The sequence below is a fragment of the Notolepis coatsorum genome, assembly GCF_963971535.1.
Source record: "Notolepis coatsorum genome assembly, contig: SUPER_14_unloc_1, whole genome shotgun sequence".
Classification (NCBI taxonomy): Eukaryota; Metazoa; Chordata; class Actinopteri; order Aulopiformes; family Paralepididae; genus Notolepis; species Notolepis coatsorum.
Genome location: NW_028174868.1, coordinates 219,927 through 241,402, shown reverse-complemented (window position 1 = coordinate 241,402; position 21,476 = coordinate 219,927). Strand labels below are relative to the sequence as shown.

The window sequence follows — 21,476 nt, the reverse complement described above, 5'->3', positions numbered from 1 at the left end:
CATTTTTGGACACATCACACACCATTGGTGTGTGTACTGTACGTGTGCTGTCATAGCTCCACCTACAGGCCTAATGGAGAACACCAGGAGAACACCAGGATGTGAATGGAGGGTGAATGTGAGGTATATCGTGTAAATACGTTTTGATTGATCGCAAGACTACACTGTAAAAAAATAAATAATAATAAGTTACCAGAACTTAAAAATATCGAGTTCAGTTACTGTGCATTAAGGTTTTCAGTTTTCAATCCATAATAAGTTAACAGAAAAATAAGTACACAACCACATTATTTCAACCTAATAAAACTATGTTTATTGTCATTGTTTTAAGAACACAAGTTGACTTGGTAATACTCACATTTTGAGTAAAAAAAATGGCTTTTAACATGTGCAATGTTCAATGAAATAGAAAAATAAATACCGTACCCGTACCCGTAATAATGTTTTTGTTATAAGGCTCTGCAAATGTTACTGAATGATGTAGCAAATGCATGCGTGTGTGTTCCGGTGTGTGTGTGTGTTGAGGATAATTGCATGCCAATTAAAGACCTCTGAACAGGTCCTGCATTATTATTATGCATTTCCAGCTAAATTGTAATAATAAACAAATAAAGGGTCACAATTAAATATGTGGTAGTAAAAAGAACCTGTGGGAGGATTTCAACAAGATAAATGCGACAATAGTGCAAAATATTTCACTATAATATTTCAAAGCCAAAAAAATAATTTTTTTTTTTTTTTTTTTAATGCTGCCCCCTGTGCCTATGCAAATACCCCTGTGTGCCTATGCAGGCATGCGTGCCTAGGGTTGCCTACCCCTGCCCTATACTAATACTCTACATTCAGCATGCAAGGATTCTCCAGCGCTGCAGCTGGACCCTATTGGTATAATGTTACGGTTCTTTGGTCAAATCACATTCATCAAGCCCTCAGCTAGAATACGCATTGAATCAATGTTATAAGACATTGATATCAGGAGCTATCTGTAGCTACTGCTAGCCCGCTAGATAACGTTAAGACAATTTAGTTTACTGGGACATATAGAGCTAACGTGAGCTAGCTAACGTGAGCTAGCTAACGTGAGCTAGCTAACGAGGGAATGGAGGTATTATGCACTCGAGTCGACTATTGCTGGAGCATTTGTTGATATCAGCAGCTATCAGTAGCTAGCCAGCTAGATACCGTTAGAAAATGCCTCGTCATGTATTAAACTAAAAGTGAATAGTTGACTGGGTCATTGTTTAAACAGTAACGGTAGCTCATGGAGGTGGACTGCCTCTGTGGACTGCCTCTGTGTTGATACGAGCAGAAGCCAATAGTATCCCGCTGCAGGGCTGGGCGGATATGACTCGTTGCCACGGTTTGTTTCAAAATAAGAGTATCATACGAACCGAATGTTGCTAACTGCCGGAGCCATCGATATTATGACTCGCATTTTTGTGTCACATTATACATTTTTTTCAGTACATTTCAAGTAGATAAGCTATTACGTTGAAGAATAGACACTTAAAGAGGCCAGAGTTAAATTTGTACTCTCTCTCTCTCTCTCTCTGAAGTGACTTCTCGCTATCTGCAAACAGCTCCACTGTCTGTGTGTATACTTAGTAGCCTCCAGATGCAGCCAGGATACTCCGGCGCTGCAGCTGGACCCTATTGGTACAGTATACTGTGCGTTGGTCAGATCACATTCAGCATGCCCTCAGCTCGAATACGCATTGAATCAATGTTATAAGACATTGATATCAGGAGCTATCTGTAGCTACTGCTAGCCGGCTAGATAACGTTAAGACAACGCCTCAGTGAACTATTTCGTTTACTGGGACATATAGAGCTAACGTGAGCTAATGAGCGAACGGAGGTATTATGTACTCGACTATTGCTGGAGCATTTGTTGATATCAGCAGCTATCAGTAGCTAGCCAGCTAGATATAGCCAGCTAGATACCGTTAGAAAATGCCTCGTCATGTATTAAACTAAAAGTGAATAGTTGACTGGGTCATTGTTTAAACAGTAACGGTAGCTCATGGAGGTCCGCTCTAGACTAGAGCAGACTGCCTCTGTGTTGATACGAGCAGAAGCCAATAGTATCCCGCTGCAGGGCTGGGCGGATATGACTCGTTGCCACGGTTTGTTTCAAAATAAGAGTATCATACGAACCGAATGTTGCTAACTGCCGGAGCCATCGATATTATGACTGAGTATCGTTATGAACTACACGCCACACGGCGGGCAGACCTCTCAGTGGCAAGCGCCAAACGTAAAAACTGAGCGCCAATGGCGGGCGGCGGGCTTAAATTTCGCCCCCTGGATGCAGGTAGAGGCCCCCCTGGTGTCCTTGGTTGTTGACTATCTGACGGGCAAACCACAGTACGTGCGCCTACGGAGCTGTGTGTCAGACAGACTGGTCAGCAACACCGGGGCCCCGCAGGGGACAGTCCTCTCTCCCTTCCTCTTCACTGTCTACACCAACGACTTCCACTATCGGTCAGAGTCCTGCCACCTTCAGAAGTTTTCTGATGACTCTGCGATAGTGGGATGTATAAAGGACGGTGACGAGAGGGAATACCGGGAACTGGTAGTGAACTTCGTCACATGGTGCGATAAAAACCACCTGCAGCTAAATGTGACGAAGACCAAGGAACTGGTTGTGGAGCTGGGGAGGAGGAGGAGTGCACCTGTGACCCCCGTTTCCATCAGGGGAGTTGATGTGGACATGGTTGAGGTGTACAAATACCTTGTGTGCACATCGACAACAAACTGAACGGGCCAGAGCCGACTCTACTTCCTCAGAAGGCTGAGATCCTTCAATGTCTGTACAAGGATGTTGAGGATGTTCTATGAGTCGGTGGTGGCGGGCGCCTTCTTGTACGCTGTGACCTGCTGGGGCAGCGGACTGAGAGCAGGGGACACAACCAGGCTGGATAAGCTGGTCAGGAAGGCCAGTAGCGTGGTTGGGGTGGAGCTGGACTCTCTAGCAAGGGTGGCGGAGAGGAGGAGCCTTGCTAAGCTCCAGGCCATCAGGGAAAACCCCTCCCACCCACTATACACAGACTTGGTGGACAGGAGTAGCAGGTTCAGTGCCAGGCTCACACTACCTAAATGCAGCACTGAACGGCACAGGAAGTCCTTCATTCCAACAGCCATCAGACTATACTAGGGATGCACCGAAAATGGCCAAAAATGGCCTTTCGGCTTTTGGCCGAAAGAGTTTTTTCACCGAAAAAATATCACCGAAACAGAAGCAACCTGTAACATAACGCGTGTTGTTGTGATGATGTCATCAAAACGCGGATTCATTACATGCGCGCTGTGAGCTCTTCAGTCCTGCGTGATACTCCTCTTGGGACTCGGGAGCAATGCATCTCCTCGGGAGTTGCGCTGTTTCTATGTAAACTCTGCGCGCAACGAGTCCAATAAATGCGTCTTTAACATACTTTATCCTTATTTACTATATGCCCGTTGCGGTTAATCACTGAGTGATCTAATATGCATATTATTCAGAGCGAGAGGGGGAGGGATTGTGTTTCTCACATTGACGCTGTCTGTCGCGCGTCTACTGTGCCAAAGTCATCTGGGGACTAGAAAGGTGCGCTCAGTAGAGCACAGATGTCCGCCTCTCTCTCTCTCTCTCTCTCTCTCTCTCTCTCTCTCTCTCTCTCTCTCTCTCTCTCTCTCTCTCTCTCTCTCTTTCTCTCTTTCTCTCTCTCTTTCTCTCTCTCTTTCTCTCTCTCTTTCTCTCTCTCTCTCTCTCTCTCTCTCTCTCTCTCTCTCTCTCTCTCTCTCTCTGATTGATTGAAAACTTTATTAACAGATTGCAGAATGGGTACAATACAGTACAGCTCAATACACACAATTGTTAAGGGGATGCAGACCAGAGAAAGACTTTCGTCTTGTTTACATCAGGGTCCCCCATTTACAATTCATCAGGACATATATGACATACATGACATACAGATAGACAGTACTGCTACATCTATACATTTATGACATACCAGATTTGCAAATACAGTACTGTTTGTGATACAAAAAGACCCATAATAGTGATTATTTATTATTTAAGTTAAGTTTTGCCATAATCATATATTTTTCCATAATCAGGTAGCTGAACAACATTGGTAAAAAAAAATCTATTCTATGAATCATTTTCGGCCTTTCGGCTTTCGGTTTTCGGCCAACTGTTTCCTATTTTCGGTATCGGTTTCGGCCAAGAATTTCCCATTCGGTGCATCCCTAGACTATACAATGCATCACTGTGCCTCACTGCATCACTGAGCACAGAGTGGCAGTTACCATCTTCCTAGACTTAGTTTGAAACAGCACTGTGCAATATTACACCTACTGTAGACCTCAGTATATTTTTACTGTATATTTTATTCCATTTGTATTCTATTTTACTCTACTCTTAACTTAGGCAACTTGATTTGATTTGTTTTATTATTCTTATTCGTGACCTGTTCTCATGTTGATTTGCAGTGTAAAATGTCCCACGGGATAATAAAAGTATTTCTATTCTATTCTATTCTATTCTATAACTGGGGTTGCAACAAAAGTGCAACTAGGGCTTAAAACCCAATGAAATAATATAATAATAAATAATATGCTTCTTAGCAAACTTCTTAGCTTAACATAACAGACCTACAGTACATTTGGGGGAACTAATGGGATAACTGGGGTTGCAACAAAAGTGCAACTAGGGCTAAAAACCCAATAAAATTAAATAATAATAATAAATAATTATGCTTCTTAGCAGACTTCTTAGCTTAACATAACAGACAGTAAATGTGGGGGAACTAATGGGATAACTGGGGTTGCAACAAAAGTGCAGTAGGGCTAAAAAGTAAACACAATGAAATAATAATAATAATAATAATAATAATAATAATAATAATAATAATAATAATAATAATAATAATAATAATAATAATAATAATAATAATAATAATAATAATAATAAATAATATATCCTTCTTAGCAGACTTCTTAGCTTAACATCCCAGGGAACTAATGGGATAACTGGGGATGTTGTTTGCTCCTGACAAGAGTCTCAAAGTCTGGGGTTTGTGACCAACTTTTTATTTTATCTTTTTTTTAAAACAAGTTCAGAGGAAAGACATTCACATCAGCATTTCATATTAATTCCCACAGTGGCATAAAAAGTGTCTTTTCAGTATATAGATAGTCCGTCAGTATAGTCATATACTGTGTAGCCTGCATGCTTGCAGTTGTGACAGTCTTTTCCTCTGTCTGGCGGTCCTGTGGCTGCAAGACAGCCCAGGTCGCTTCTTAACCCCCCTCCCAGCCCCCCGGGTTCACATAGACATTTTAGGGGAAGGAGGAAACCATGATGCATACATGTATAGAATACAATTTCCATTTTTTTCCTTTCCTTTTCTTTTCTTTTTTTTCCTTCTTTTTTTTAATGCAATGAAATGAAAAACCAAAGTAAATCATAATTGTGTTTGTTAGATAACCTCTGATCCTGTTACAAAGTAATAGGGACAAATAAAATAAAAAAGCAACAAAAAATACAACAGTAAACAGAAAAGAAACAACAACATGCCTTTTGTTCATTCTCTGGTGTCAAGGTACAAGTGTTCAACCTAGTGAAGTACTGATTTTACCTTCTGGGCCGCAGTAAGTACTATTTGGATCGATTCTGTCCTGCGCCCTGTGCTCTAGCACTGGATGCCTCTAATCTCAATACTTCGTAGAAGGACAGCTTCCAACAATAAATATGACTATGAGGTGGTTTCCATCTCATTACGATCATTTTCTTTGCTGCCGTTAAACCGGCCAGAAACACTCTCTTTTTCTGAGGTGTTAATTTGAGAGATGAATCATCGTTTAATAATAAAATGTGTGGCAAACAAGGTATGTTTATCTCCGTTATATTAGTGAGAAATAATGCAACCTTGGCCCAAAAAGCTAGTACTCCTGGACATTCCCACATCATATGTATGTACTTTTTGCAGACATAAAGAACATAGGGGACTTTGTAAAATGTTTATTTGACAGAGTTTCCTGGGTGACAGATAAAATCTTTATCAGTTTGTAATGAGTTAATTGATTATTATAATTACGAGAGGTTAACGGAATATTATCCCATACATTCTGCCAATTTATGCAGGCGTTGTAATCCTTTAAATCTATGTTCCAGACAGTGGTATTACCTGTAGTTCTGTTTCGTTTTCCTTGTATTTTATTATATAACCCAGAAACAAAACCATTTTAACATTTATGCCACTCACTATAATCATTAAAGGATGAACTGGTAAAGGCTGATTCCATGGGACACCATAAGTGCGCATTGCAGTGCGCAACTGTAAATAAAAAAAGAAGGATGTACTAGGGACATTATAGATTTGTTTGAGCTCTTGAAAGGATCTGAGACCGTATTCACTGTATATGTCAGATAGTTTAGTTTAGTAGACAAAGCAACTCTGAGGTCATGCTCCATGTCCAATCTGTTCCTCTGCTTTGTCTTCAGCTGGACCAGAGCTGAGAAGCCACTTTCACAAAGATAGGTAGTGCAAAAAAAAATAAAAAATTAACTTAAAAAAAATATATATATTTCACACACATCCGCGACCCACTCAAAATGGCCGCCGCGATGCGAAACACTGCTGTGTAGAGGACATCGGTATTCAGAGACCAGTCCAGTTTGTTATCCAGGTGCACACCCAGGAGTTTGTAGGACTCCACCATCTCGATGTCTTTCCCTCCTATGTTGACTGGATAAAGAATACTTTTCAGTGTTTCCCACAGGATTTTCAGAGACTATGGGGGGTGAACCTCCGCCCCTCTAGGGGGGTCTGATAGATTTGTTCATTGATTCCTGGTAATATTTGATGTCTGTGCCACACTGCTCTCTGTGTCTCTCTCCCCCGGCATGTGGACACAGGGCCCCGTGCACACACATGCAAAATCATGTAGCAGAACATGCAAAATCCTAGTTCCCTTGGCAGTTATACATGCAAAATCATGTCCCTTCCTTTCAGCACACACACACACACACACACACACACACACACAAGCACACACCACACAAACACCCATACTACCACCTACTAGAATGAAGGAGGAATCAGACCAGCAGGACCTCTGTAAGTCAGAACAAGACTTCCTACTGAAGATACTTTAGTTTACTCTCCAGACCCAGAAGTAAATAAAGACTAGTATGTTGAGTTGTGTTTCCCTCTGTCCCAGATCCACCCAGAGACCTACTGATTATTAAAGAAGAAGACCAGGTCACGCTAGAGCCACCCAAGGACACTTCCTTTGAGATGAAGGAGGAGCCCACAGACCACCAGGAGATCAGTATGTTGTTTCTTTCTCTTATCTGGATTTTGTCTTCTCCTTCCTCTGCTCCAGCATGTTTGTATGTCTCAGGCCCTGTTAGGGATGGGAATTGATAGGATTTTATCGATACGATTCCATTATCGATTCTGCTTATCGATTCGATTCTTTATCGATTCCCTTATCGATACCTGATCAATTTATAATTTAAATAAATAAATTGAAAATGCAACAGAACTACATTTAGTCATTTAGCTGACGCTTTTATCCAAAGCGACTTACAAGTTCTGTACGACAAGCCATCAGGAAGGGCACAACTCTATCAGCTGAGCAACAATGTTCATCAAAGTGTTGAGTGCTAAAGTGTAGGTTAGTTTATTAGGACAAGTGCATGACAGTACGGTTAGTTAGGGTTAGATATATTTTTTTTTATTCAGATAATGGTTGAAGAAGTGCGTCTTTAGTCGACGGCGAAAGATTGGATGGGTTTCGGCTGTCCTAACTGGGGTGGGTAGTTCATTCCACCATTGTGGGGCAAGGACTGAGAATAGGCGACTTCTCTTTGATGACCCTCCCGGAGCTCGGATAGGAGTAGGTCTGAGGCGGCCAGAAGATGCAGAGCGTAGGGGTCTAAGCTGGTTAGAATAACATGCAACTTGACATTTCTGATTGTCATTTATTGTTGAGCCCCCATGTCAGAAAAATACAAAAACTGTAAAAAATAAAACATTAACTATAGCCTACACTTAAATAAAATAATGTATTTGAGATTCTCTTAAAATGTATTTATTTTTTTATTCTTAAACTAATTTAATCTATTGAATAACAGGTTGTTATTCCTCTGACTTCTGTCTCTCACTCACACACTCTCTCTCTCACACACACACACACACACACACACACACACACACACACAGAGAGAGAGCTCCCCGGGCCCCTGTCCTATAAGGTATTGGCTTGTGTTGCTACACGGACACATTTGTATGTTGCACCACTGTACTTCCTGGCTTACAGTCTTGTAAACAAACATTCCGTCTCTCATTATATGTGAACTAAAGAGTACAAGGTTTACACAACAGCCCCCACCTGCTGTTTTATTGTATTTGTACCTGTACTATCCGCTGTCAGCTGTTTATCTCTCTTTGTGAGCTTGATTAAATAGCGTTAGCTCACGTTAGCTCCGCGGCTAATTTTAGCTCAGCCTGATCTAAATCAATGACTAGGTTCTAAAGCATTCAAGTAGTTTTCACTGCACATAGAAGTAGCCAAACAGCAGGAGCATTTCGGGAGCATATTACCAAAACCCAGGCAATTTCGAGCCATTAAGGAATCAAATAGAGTCTGCCATGGCTACATGCTAACGGCTAACATTATTGCGCAACTGTAGGCAGCGATAAGGGAATCGAAAGTCACGGGAGCCACACGGTTCCAGGCATCGGCCAATTAGGAACCGGTTCCCAACGGGAACCGGTTTTCGATTCCCATCCCTAGGCCCTGTCCACACGAGCGTTTGGATTTAATATAACCGAAGTAGAAAAAAATAAAACTCCGTCCACACAGGTGAACACAGGTGAACAACCGTGTATAACTGCGTACCCACGGCACCAGCAACCGTTAGATGTAGTACAATGCCAAAACAGTAGGCGGCGATGTTGTTCAGACATGAAGGCCATTTCAACCAATCAGAAAAGGCTGAACGCTCACTAAACTTCCTGTTGGGTCGCGATCTGCCATTAATTCACTGAAGAAGAAGAAGTAAACTTCCTGTTTAGAAACACAGCTGGACCCTATTGATCATTTTGCCAACGGAACATATATTTTCAGCAAAGAAAGAAACTGCAATAAACAAACGGATACATTCACTGTGTGTTCTGCCTCTCATTTTGTTGATGAAACAAAACCATCAGCAACACAATTTACCACCAAGAGCGGATAGTTTAGTCTCACAAAAGACCGCCGGTGTTGTTAGCTACATGCTAATGTGAATGGCTATATCCATGTATAGTATATAGCTTAAATGCTAACGTAATGTGGTAACGTTACCGATATGAAATGGATGTAAACGTTATTTAACAGATTGCAGAATGGGTACAATACAATACGGCTCAATACAAACAATTGTTAAGGGGATGCAGTCTGGACTGGGTTCCTTATAACAATAACTTGACAACACATGAGTTTAGTTGAGCTGCAGCTACATGTTTACTCTCAGCGTCAGGTCAGGAATGCGACAAGACATCAGTCGATCACAACACTCTTCAACACAGACGATACGTTTTGAACAAAAGTTTGTTACAATCATTTTCATATAACGCTACTTGGGACAGCTCTGCTGTAAACACTGGTGTAGCTGGCTCTGCTATAATCTCTCTACCCCGCGGTCTGCCGTGAACATGTGAAATAATTGCGACAGCTCTGCTGTAAACACTGGGAATAACCTCGGTTGCTATGCCCACACGCAACTGCAAAACTGCAAAACTTCACCCTGGGCACCGGTTTCAAAGACCGCGGTTGCAGTGTAGCAAATCCCCGGTTGTGTGTGGCCGAACAGTGCAACTGCGCACATACAATCATGGTTATATTAAAACCAGCGCTCGTGTGGATGGGGCCTAAGTCTTTGTCGCCACTGCTTTCTCTCCTCTCATTATTTAATTTGATCAAACTCTTGTTCACATTCAGCCTAACTCTTTGGAGCACTTTATTCTGGTATCTCTTTTATAAATGTAACACCTTTGTCCTGGTTCCCCTGCTGGATTGAATAGCAACCAGGAGAACTAAGCTGATAGAAGGGATCCCAACTGTGATGTATTAAGCCTTAGCTAAAGGGGTCAGTGGTCTTGTTTAACTTAAATAAATGTAATGGAGGAAAAGGAAGTATGTTTGATTTTAAACACAGTTCAGTATATAAATATAATAATTTGTCAAATAATAGTGTAAATACTAGAGTATTTCCTTTGTTGCTGTCTCCCTCTGCCCCAGATCTACCTCCAACTTCCTATCAATCATGAAAGAAGAGGCTCAGGACTACATTTTGTATAAAGATTAATAAAAAAAAACATAGTGTGACAAATCTGTAATTATAGAATAAATCAGAAAGTGGGCAAATACTTTTCCATGCCACTGTAAATACTTAGTTGCTGTCTCCCTCTGCTCCAGATCCACCCAGCGACCTACTGATGATTAAGAAAGAAGAGGCTCAGGACACACTAGACCCAACCATGGATATTTCCACTGGGCTGAAGGAGGAGCCCACAGACCATCAGGAGACCAGTATGTTACTTTTCTTTTTATTGTCTTTATTTTCTCTTGTTGTCCATCCTCTGTTGCAGCATAGTTGTATGTATCTGTGTCCACAGCTTTCGCTCTTTCTTTCCATGAAGTCTCAATCTATTTGTTTTACCATAACAAAGTGTGGTATTTTCACATACATTGTTGAATAGTCTGATGGATGGAAAGTAAACTAAATGGCCATGTGTTTCATTACTCTCTATGACTGTCTTGCACTAGCTGGTAGCCCCTCCTGTATATGGCTGGTCCCTGGTCAAATACAGTTCGGAATTAATCCTTAGGGAAATCTTTAGGTCCAGAGATTGAAGAGACCTACTGATTATTAAAAAAGAAGATCTGTAATTACAGAAGAAATCAGAAAGTGGGCAAATACTTTTTCATGGCACTGTAAATACGTAGTTTCTGTCTCCCTCTGTTCCAGATCCACCCAGCGACCTACTGATGATTAAAATAGAAGAGGTTCAGGACACACTAGACCCAACCATGGATATGTCCACTGGGCTGAAGGAGGAGCCCACAGACCAGCAGGAGACCAGTATGTTACTTTTCTTTTTATTGTCATCTTTCTTTCTTTCTTTCTTTCTTTCTTTCTTTCTTTCTTTCTTTCTTTCTTTCTTTCTTTCTTTCTTTCTTTCTTTCTTTCTTTCTTTCTTTCTTTCTTTCTTTCTTTCTTTCTTTCTTTCTTTCTTTCTTTCTTTCTTTCTTTCTTTCTTTCTTTCTTTCTTTCTTTCTTTATTTCTTTATTTCTTTCTTTCTTTCTTTCTTTCTTTATTTCTTTCTTTATTTCTTTCTTTTTCTTAGACATCTTTTTAAGTCTCTAGATGTGAGGTTAAGAATTTACCTATGCGAATTCTTACAAATGAATATCATCATTTCTATTCTGTCACCTATTGATTAAGGCTGTAGGGTAGACGTCTGCAGGGGCCTGCCATGTCTGCCCCAGCCCGGCCCAAGCCTGTAGCATTCAGGCCCGGCCCTACCCTAGCCCCAAAAGTTAAGCAATTATTCGGCCCTAGCCCGACTTAAGCCCGAGGCCAATATTACGATGTGATGACGGACATCACACACACACACACACACACTACCTACGCTACACACACAAATGCTACATTACGACAAAAAATGCACAATGCAATAACGACATAGCTCTGCGGCTAACAACGGCAACAATTACATGCCCACAGACATGACACTAAAGCGTACCGAAAACACTCTAACCAAAAGGCCAATTAATTTGAGTAAATCAGGATGGACTCACCACTTCACTGTTAGATGAACTTCGGCAACAAAAACCTCTGGCGTTGAATAACTTTAACAAAACTCACAAATCTTCGCCAACCGGCTAAATCCAAGAACAATCATGCAAAACCTTTTACAGTTTATTCCACTCTGCTGTACATTCGTGGGCGCTCTGAAGGAAAATAATGGCATCCACTGTTGATGGCTTCAGCGCTGTTCTCCTCTCCTCCAGCGTTCTCCCTGCGGTGCTGAAATATTGCTTGCTCGAGCTGCTGCTTGCGGGTATACTCAACACATAGCAACGCAAGTCTAGCTAGCAAAGGCAGCTAGGCCTGTCGCGATAAGCAATAAATCAATTTATCGCGCGATAATGAAAATTAATGCAATGATTTTGACGGGCGCGATTAATTGCTATTTGTGTGTTTTTTTAATGAGGCGTGAACCAGAACCTATTGTCAGTTATTCTAGTCTCTGTGTTAACGTTTCCCTCACGTTAGCATTAGCTAACGTTATCATAGCCAGATCTGTGGTGTCAGCTGGATGACGTCCATTAGACTTATCTCAATAGGGCTTAAGAGCGGGACGCGATAAGCCAGATACGAATATATAACAGTGAAGTTAGCGGTTGGTATTGGAATGATTGATTGATTGATTGATTGAAAATCGTATTACCAGATTGCAGAATGGGTACAGTACAGCTCAATACACACAATTGTTAAGGGGATGCAGACCAGAGAAAGATTTTCATCTTGTTTACATCAGGGTCCCCCATTTTCAATGCATCATAACATATATGACATACAGATAGACAGTGCTACATCTATACATAGGTTGCTTCAAAGCATGCCATCTAACAGTGAAGTTAGCGGTTGTTATTGGATTGATTGATTGATTGATTGAAAATGTTATTAACAGTGAAATGACAGTGTCCTTTTGAAGGAGAGGAGGTTCTACAACGAATGCATCTACAGCTCAATACACACAATTGTTAACACATTGACTGCCACGCTATCCATATATCCATCAATGTAGGCTCACTGCCACCACTCTAAGCCTATGGAGATGTTCACCTTCTTTGCAGGGCTATAACCTTTTAAATTGTATTGCTAAATTGACATTACTATGGCCCATTCAACATCGATTATCTATCGTTCAGGATGTGGGAACGTTATACTTTTTCATTCATAGATTCTTCCAAAAATACCGCCTAGAATATAAATGTTTTTATCGTTTTCGGCAGTAATTCGTAGAACGTGAGTTATAGGCATAAACGCATATATAGATTATCAACTGCCGTTTGTTGCCGATACACGCTATATTAAAAATTTCAACTGTACACAATCCTAAACGTTATGACTCATCATGCGCGGATGAACGGGGGGGGGTCGTTTATAATTCCGTGATCGTCAGTAAATGCTTTATGTAGTTAGTATCTTCTTCTTTTTCTTTCGGCTTTTCCCGTCAGGGGTCGCCACAGCGGATCATCCGTTTCCATCTGTTTCTGTCATCTGTGTCGTCCTCCGTCACTCCCACTGACTGCATGTCCTCCTTCACTGTGTCCATAAACCTCCTCTTGGGCCTTCCCCTCCTCCTCTCTCCTGGCAGCTCCATCTCCAGCATCCTCCTCCCGATGTACCCCACCTCCCTCCTCCGCACATGTCCAAACCATCTCAGTCTTGCTTCTCTCACTTTCTGCCCGAACTGCTCAACATGGGCCGTTCCTCTGATGTAGACATTTTCGATTTTCGACAAATGCTTTATGTAGTATGGGTTGATTTATTGATCAGATGGTTTGTAAATAAAGAAATGTACAATCGCCTTGAAAATAACGTTACTGTCCTTACCGTTCGCCGATGAGACTGGAGGAAAAAGATCCCACTTATTTGATGGCGATCGACTAGATCCATTTCCGGTTTGTATGGCGCAATAAATGCCCAAATCATATCGATTATTGAGTTATGGCAGCGATCCATGCACGCCAGTGTGTGTCTGTAGTCCCGCAACATTATGTGACTGCCGGACAGATTTTCCAGATGCACAGAGATCACAAGATCCATTTCCGGTTGTAACTCGCCCGATCATCCACCAGGCGGCGGTATTGAAGCGCTGCACTGTTGTGCAGGCTCCCACTGTATCACCAGAAGCTGGGTGGCGGAAATATGAATGCCATGGCGAAAAAATGAAATATGATGTCAATAACGTCGTACGCCGTGATTTGGCGGAATTCGCATGACCAGCAAACCCGTCGTACAACGTTTATGGCGGTGGATGTGTTAAGGGGTTGCAGACCAGAGAAAGACTTTCGTCTTGTTTACATCAGGGTCCCCCATTTTCAATGCATCATAACATATGACATACAGATAGACAGTGCTACATCTATACATATGTTGCTTCAAAGCATGCCATCTAACAGTGAAGTTAGCGGTTGTTATTTGATTGATTGATTGATTGAACATTTTATTAACAGTGAAATGACAGTCCTTTTGAAGGAGAGGGAGGTTCTACAACGAATGCCATCTAACACCACACTTCCCGCGATTTATATTTTGTTTCACAATGAGTCACGACCAACCAATTACATAATCCAACATTGTGTAAGCGACTAACACATTCCACGTGACAGAATCGTTTTTTGAATGAGTCGTTATGATGATATCAATATATCCATTCATAAAGATTATTGTCCGCCATCTTGGTTTCATTCCTAAAAACACAAACGGTGGAGTGATTCGGAAACAAAGTAATTCGGTTGTGGGCGGGTTCTGGGATCACGTGGAGTGTGTTATGAGAAATAACAACGGCAGAAAGAAGTGTTTGAGCCAATCAGAATCAAGAAATGTGCATGCCATTGTATAACAGACACTATATTGAAGCCAACTAGGTCGGGTGAGTTCCTCCATTTGTGACCATCGGTCTGTTCGGTTGAGCTAGGTGCACCATGTGCATGTGGCTGGAAAACTGTATTGCAATAAGCTAGTTGGACTTTGTTCGCCCCAAGTTCGTATTTTAGGCTAGCGGGTTATTTTGAGCTAAGTTGTTGAGCTCGCCCATTAGCCTAGTATTTTTGACATGCAAGCTACAATGGCTGACATGTTTTAGGTTGGTTAATAGTAGACAGCACTTGGGTGGATACAAATGATAGCTTGTGCCAGGCAGTGTCTCGACAGCACAACGCTGTCGACACCCAACACTAGGGGTGGGGGAAAAAATCGATACGTAGTAGTATCGCGATACTTTGCGTGGCGATACTGTATCGATACAGGGACGCCAAGTATCGATATTTAATTATTCATAAAAAAATAAAAATAATTACTTTTTTTTGTATAAGGAAGTCAAGTCAAGTCAAGAGTTTTAATTGTCACGGCATACAGGTATACAATGAAATGCGGCTGGTCTTGCCCGCGACGATGTGCAATACAGTGGTACAACATATAATAGACATATAATAGAATCCAATAAAAACAACAGTGCAATAAACAGGTAACATGGTGTGACATCTCGGTATCTGTACATAGTATTTACAGAGCATATAGGACATGCAACATATAAGTTGCATTGTTCATTTCAATACCTGTAATAGTACAGTAGTCCACACACACATGTGCATTCAGTTAAGTTGGAATATGACTGTAATACAAACAGTTCAGTTTGTCAGGTACATGCAACACAGATTACAGTGTTTACATCTGTCTGCTTGAGAAAATACCATGTTCTGCAATAAAAATTATTGAAGTGAGATGAACAAACTGAACTTTATTTCATTAGATAAAACATGTTGACAAAGTTTTACTTTGCAGTTGAAAAAGATAATAAATTAAATTTGGGTGGGAAAAAGAAAAAAATAAACATTGCAAAATATCGCGATATATTTAGTATCTCAATACTATCGTACCGTGACGAAAGTATCGCGATAGTATCGTATCGTGAGGTCTCTGGCGATTCCCACCCCTACCCAACAGTAGAAGACGTCCAAGATCACACCTGCTAGAATGATAGAGGAATCAGACCAGCAGGACCTCTGTAAGTCAGAACAAGACTTCCTACTGAAGAGACTTTAGTTTACTCTCCAGACCCAGAAGTAAATAAAGACTAGTATGTTGAGTTGTGTTTCCCTCTGTCCCAGATCCACCCAGAGACCTACTGATTATTAAAGAAGAAGATCAGGACGCGCTAGAGCCACCCAAGGAGACTTCCTTTGAGATGAAGGAGGAGCCCACAGACCACCAGGAGATCAGTATGTTGTTTCTTTCTCTTATCTTGATTTACTCTTCTCCTTCCTCTGCTCCAGCATGTTTGTATGTCTCAGTCTTTGTCACCATTGCTTTCTCTCCTCTCATTCTTTAATTTGATCAAACTCTTGTTCACATTCAGCCTAACTATTTGGAGCACTTTATTCTGGTATCTCTTTTATAAATGGAACACCTTTGTCCTGGTTTCCCTGCTGGATTGAATAGCAACCAGGATAACTAAGCTGATAGAAGGGATCCCAACTGTGATGTATTAAGCCTTAGCTAAAGGAGTCAGTGGTCTTGTTTAACTTAAATAAATGTAATGGAGGAAAAGGAAGATTTGATTTTAAATAAAGTTCAATATATAAATATAATAATTTGTAAAATAATAATGTAAATTCCTATCAATCATGAAAGAAGAGGCTCAGGACTCAATTACATCCTGTATTAGATTTTGTATAAAGATTAATAATAAAAAAAAACATAGTGTGACATCTGTAATTACAGAAGAAATCAGAAAGTGGGCAAACACTTTTCCATGCTACTGTAAATACTTAGTTGCTGTCTCCCTCTGTTCCAGATCCACCCAGCGACCTACTGATGATTAAGAAAGAAGAGGCTCAGGACACGCTAGACCCACCCACGGATATGTCCATGGATATGTCCACTGGGCTGAAGGAGGAGCCCACAGACCAGCAGGAGACCAGTATGTTACTTTTCTTTTTATTGTCATCTGTCTTTCTTTTTCTTAGACATATTTTTTAAGTCTCTAGATGTGAGGTTAAGAATTACCTATGCGAATTCTTAAAAATTAATATGATAATTTGTATTCTGTCACCTATTGATTAAGGCTACGTTACACACACAAATGCTACATTATGACAAAAAATGCACAATGCAATAACGACATAGCTCTGCGGCTAACAACAGCAACAATTACATGCCCACAGACATGACACTAAAGCGTACCGAAAACACTCTAACCAAAAGGCCAATTAATTTGAGTAAATCAGGATGGACTCACCACTTCACATCGGCAACAAAAACGTCAACAAATCTTCGCCAACCGGCTAAATCCAAGAACAATCATGCAAAACCTTTTACAGTTTATTCCACTCTGCTGTACATTCGTGGGCCCTCTGAAGGAAAATAATGGCATCCACTGTTGATGGCTTCAGCGCTGTTCTCCTCTCCTCCAGCGTTCTCCCTGCGGTGCTGAAATATCGCTCGCTCGAGCTGCTGCTTGCGGGTATACTCAACACATACCACACGAGTCTAGCTAGCAAAGGCAGCTTCTCCGTCTCCGACATGCACGCTCTCAGCGGTCTAGCTTGTTGCTTTGATGGAAACACCACGTGACGGCGCAATTGTGTGTGCGCGCACGACTTGCGTGTGTAAAATGAACGGAGACAAATAAAAGGAGACCGAGCCCTACCCGAACCCCATCTATGCATAAATAAATCGGCCCCAGCCCGGTCCTAATCTTTCCATGGTGTCGGGCTCCGCAAAAAATAAGATACTCTTATTTTGAAAATCATGTGGCAAGTCTCATTTCCGCCCAAGCGCAGCTCCGGCAGCCCAACAACAACAGCGTGTGTAGATGTAGAGTGCGCATTTTGCGACCAGGAAATAAGTCCCTGCCTTTTTTCCCCCTGCAACGCGTGATTTTTTCCTGTAGCCTTTGTTTGCTAATACGCTCTCTGATTGGCTAGCCCGCGTACAGCGAAGACCCTCTCTGATTGGTTTAGCTCTGAAGGGTCTCTTCCGCCTTGTACATATATATTCTATGCTTCGAAGTGGTTATGCTTTGGCCCTTTTTCGAAGTGGGTTATGCTTAGAGTTAGGGTTAGGATTAGCCCTAACCCTAACTCTAAGCATAACCCACTTCGAAAGAGGGCCAAAGCATAACCACTTCGAAGCAGATTATATATGTACAAGGCGGACATTTCTATCCCAGAGCCCTTCGGAGCTAAACCAATCAGAGAGGGTGTTCGCTGTACGCGGGCTAGCCAATCAGAGAGCGTCTTCGCAAACAAAGACTACGGAAAAAAATCACGCCCCTGCAACGCATCCAATGCACCTAACATGCTTTGCATCTTCGCCAAAAGTAACATTAGCTGCTAACGGTAACTAAGATAAGCTAACCCGGCTCAGAGGCCCGAGGTTTCCCCCCATGGCTCCGTACGTGGCCCGGGGACAGGTGGTGTCCCGCATCCAAGGCCTGACGCGCTCTCACTTGCCGTTCACGCAGGTGGAGGGTCAGGTTCAGGGCATGAGGACTGGCGTGCCACGGCTCGACAAACAGCTGGCTGCGGTCCTCTGCCCCGACATGATGTGGCACCCGAACCGAAAGCCGATGCCGGGGGAAGTCGGCCTGACAGCTGGCGGTCTGGGCGGACATGGCCTACGTCGATTCCACCCAGAACCTGGCCACTGCGACTAACATCGCCCAGCTCTCTGCCTTTCAGTCGAAGCTGGTGACGGGTGGAGAGTCCCTGGGCCCGGACCTCTGTGAAGCAGGCGGGATGCGTGGTGAGGTAGTCGCAGGGTTTTTCACGCGGTCTACTCTCTTCATGAGTTTTTTGGGTACTGCACCCTTTTTTCACATTGTCTGTGTTCTATCCCTCCGCTCCTCGTTAGGACGAGTGTGAGGGCCAGTACCCTCCCCGTTTTTCTGGTGGTCGTAAAGGGGGCCTCAGCGGGTACATCTACCTACGCGCCTTGCTCCACCCATTAGTCCAATAGAGCGAGCAAGACGCGTAGCCAGTATACGAAATATAATGAAGGTTATCCTATAACCCTAGTTATATGAGTAACTGGCAAGCGTCTTGCTTTGCGGCCCAAACTCAGGCTCGGAAGGGTTGAGCACGGCCACGCGTCACGGTTATATGCGTGACCAGGAGTGGGCATGGCCGGGTAGATGTAAGGTGCATGGTAAATACTTTCAATGTATACAATGGTATAACGAGTACTATCCAATAGAGCGAGCAAGATGCTTGCCAGTTACTCATATAACTAGGGTTATAGGATAACCTTTGTTGCAATTAGATTCAAAATGGCGGACCAGTGTCCAATATTAAAACTGTATTTACAGTAGATTTCATTCACGGTTCTTGTGATACTAAATCCAGATTGAACTCTGCCATTGGAAAGAGTAGATTTGGCCTGATCCATAGATGTGCAACATGGCTATAATAAGGTAATTTATAGGCCTGATATTCTAAATATTCTAAATTCTATAATAATAATTTTCAAATGGCATGTCTCCGGATGGCAGAATTCAGTACTGTATCTACAAAACCTTCTGTTTAATCATCTTCCCTTTATTCATTTGCTTAGATCTTTTGTCACGTGATCTCAAGAAAGTTCTGAACGAGCTCAGTGACAGTCTTTCATATCTGGTCATTTTTAGCATGGTGTTATTGTGAAAAATCATAATTTATATTCTCCTTGTTTCATCACAATTTACTCCAGCCTAGTAACAGACACAATATTTCTGACACTGGGAATACATTCCCTGAGATCCATAGATGTCCCTAGATACCAAGAACATGCAAATGGGCCTTGTAGAAGTGGAGCAATCTACATACCACAGCACCCACATGACTATAATAATAAATGTACTCCCTACTGTCTTACACTACCAGACATCTTACACTACCCTTCAGTGTAATGCAGCGCACGTTGGGATAATGCTTGGTAGAATTAGGTATTTAGCTAACCTTAGTTGTAATATTAGATGGCTAGTCAAGATAAATGTGTTGTAGCCAGGGGAGCAGCAAGCTAACGCCAAAATCTAAGAAAATGAATAAAGGGAAGATGATTAAACAGAAGGTTTTGTAGATACAGTACTGAATTCTGCCATCTTTTTTATAATGTACATTTCTCCACCATTTTTCATCATATTGCAACACTGTTTTTTGCTAGACGTTCACAGAAAGGTAGAGAAACGAACTGCGTTCTGTTTTAAGGCAATAACGTTCAGGTTTGTGGGAGATAATCCCAAAAAATAAGAGAAGTAAAGTCAGATGATTGATATGGGGTTCGTTTTTCGAAATCCGAAAGCCCTGAGTCTCTTCCTTCAAAAGACTACACTCACTTTTGGCTGCTCCACTTCCTCCTGTCAATATGCGCCGGTTTCCGACTCAATGCCCTGAGATTTCTATATTTCTATTTGTTATATTTCACTAATAACAGTTAAAATCATTGGTAAACAAACGTAATGCTGAAAATATACACTTTTACTGTATATCTCGGGCATAAGAGGTTAACCCTGTGAGGCCCAAATAAAAAAGACATTAGCAACTTCAGAGGCCAGAGGGTGGGACATATAAACACATTTGCTATCAAATAGCATTGTGAGGCTGAACAACAGGACCAATTGACTATACATGTGCTTACATTTTTTTAAATAAACATTTAAATAGCTGTACATTTAACTGTACATTTAAATAGCTAAAAGTGATTTTGTAATTTTGCAACCGTGGGTCTCACAGGGTACTTTTAACCCTGTGAGGCCCAAATAAAAAAGACATTAGCAACTTCAGAGGCCAGAGGGTGAGACCTATGAACACATGAAGGGTGCCGTGACTGAAAAAAAAGGTTGAGAAACGCTGGTATATGGTGTGGCTCTTTGTGGTACCACAGTAATTTTTGTGGCTCTTAGTCTCTGACTGGTTTGCCACCCCTGGTCCAAACGAACTCTTGCACATGGGAACAGTACAGTCATCATTATTGGAACCATTATTGGAGCTCTGCTAGAGCTCCAACGTCTAACCACCAGTCCAGAAAATAATGATGATACATGATTGTGCAATAATAATATAATATTACAGAAAATTACAAAATTGTCAAACGTGAAAAGATTGTGCTTACTCAAAACACTGCAGTGATGCCATCGCATTGGTAATATGACATTACTACATTTCTAGTGTACAATTGCTATAACCATACAGCATAACTGAAATGATTCATCTGCTTTAAATTATGATTTTGTCTGTATGGACTTTACAGAGCTGTGTCCAGTGAAGATGTCCCAGGGAAAGAATGACCTCAGTGACGGCCCCAACAAACGTGTGAGAGCTGTTTCACCGGCTGCAGACAAGAAAGATGACCACACAGCCGGTCCTAGCCAACACCATATTTCATTTCAACCTTTATTTAAAATCGTAAGCATCTGAGGTTTCCCTCATTTACAGAAACGACGATTGTACAGTACATAATAAAAACAATATTCACAGAAATTTAAACACCAGAGTAAAAAATTCAAAACGTTTCAAAATAATTTAAAAATATCAACTAAAACAGTTACAGGTAGTCACACAATGGTCTGAAATCATACGTTTAAACATTCCAAGGGAAGGGAGAACCTCCAATTTCAGAGTGAGTTGAAGGACATTCCATGAGTTAGAGGCATCAAAGGAA

At 41.6% G+C, this 21,476-nt stretch overlaps 1 protein-coding gene across 1 annotated transcript in view; it reads left to right on the top strand.

The window, feature by feature from the left end:
* Positions 1 to 21,476, top strand: part of LOC311241262 (uncharacterized protein) — a gene marked incomplete at both ends in the record, with an annotated part of 59,006 nt that overhangs the window by 14,934 nt on the left and 22,596 nt on the right. Inside the window, 4 exons of the mRNA XM_084338437.1 lie at positions 7,207 to 7,317; positions 15,947 to 16,057; positions 16,633 to 16,758; positions 21,066 to 21,220. Coding sequence (XP_084194563.1) covers positions 7,207 to 7,317; positions 15,947 to 16,057; positions 16,633 to 16,758; positions 21,066 to 21,220 — 503 coding nt within the window. The remainder of the gene's footprint in view (positions 1 to 7,206; positions 7,318 to 15,946; positions 16,058 to 16,632; positions 16,759 to 21,065; positions 21,221 to 21,476) is intronic.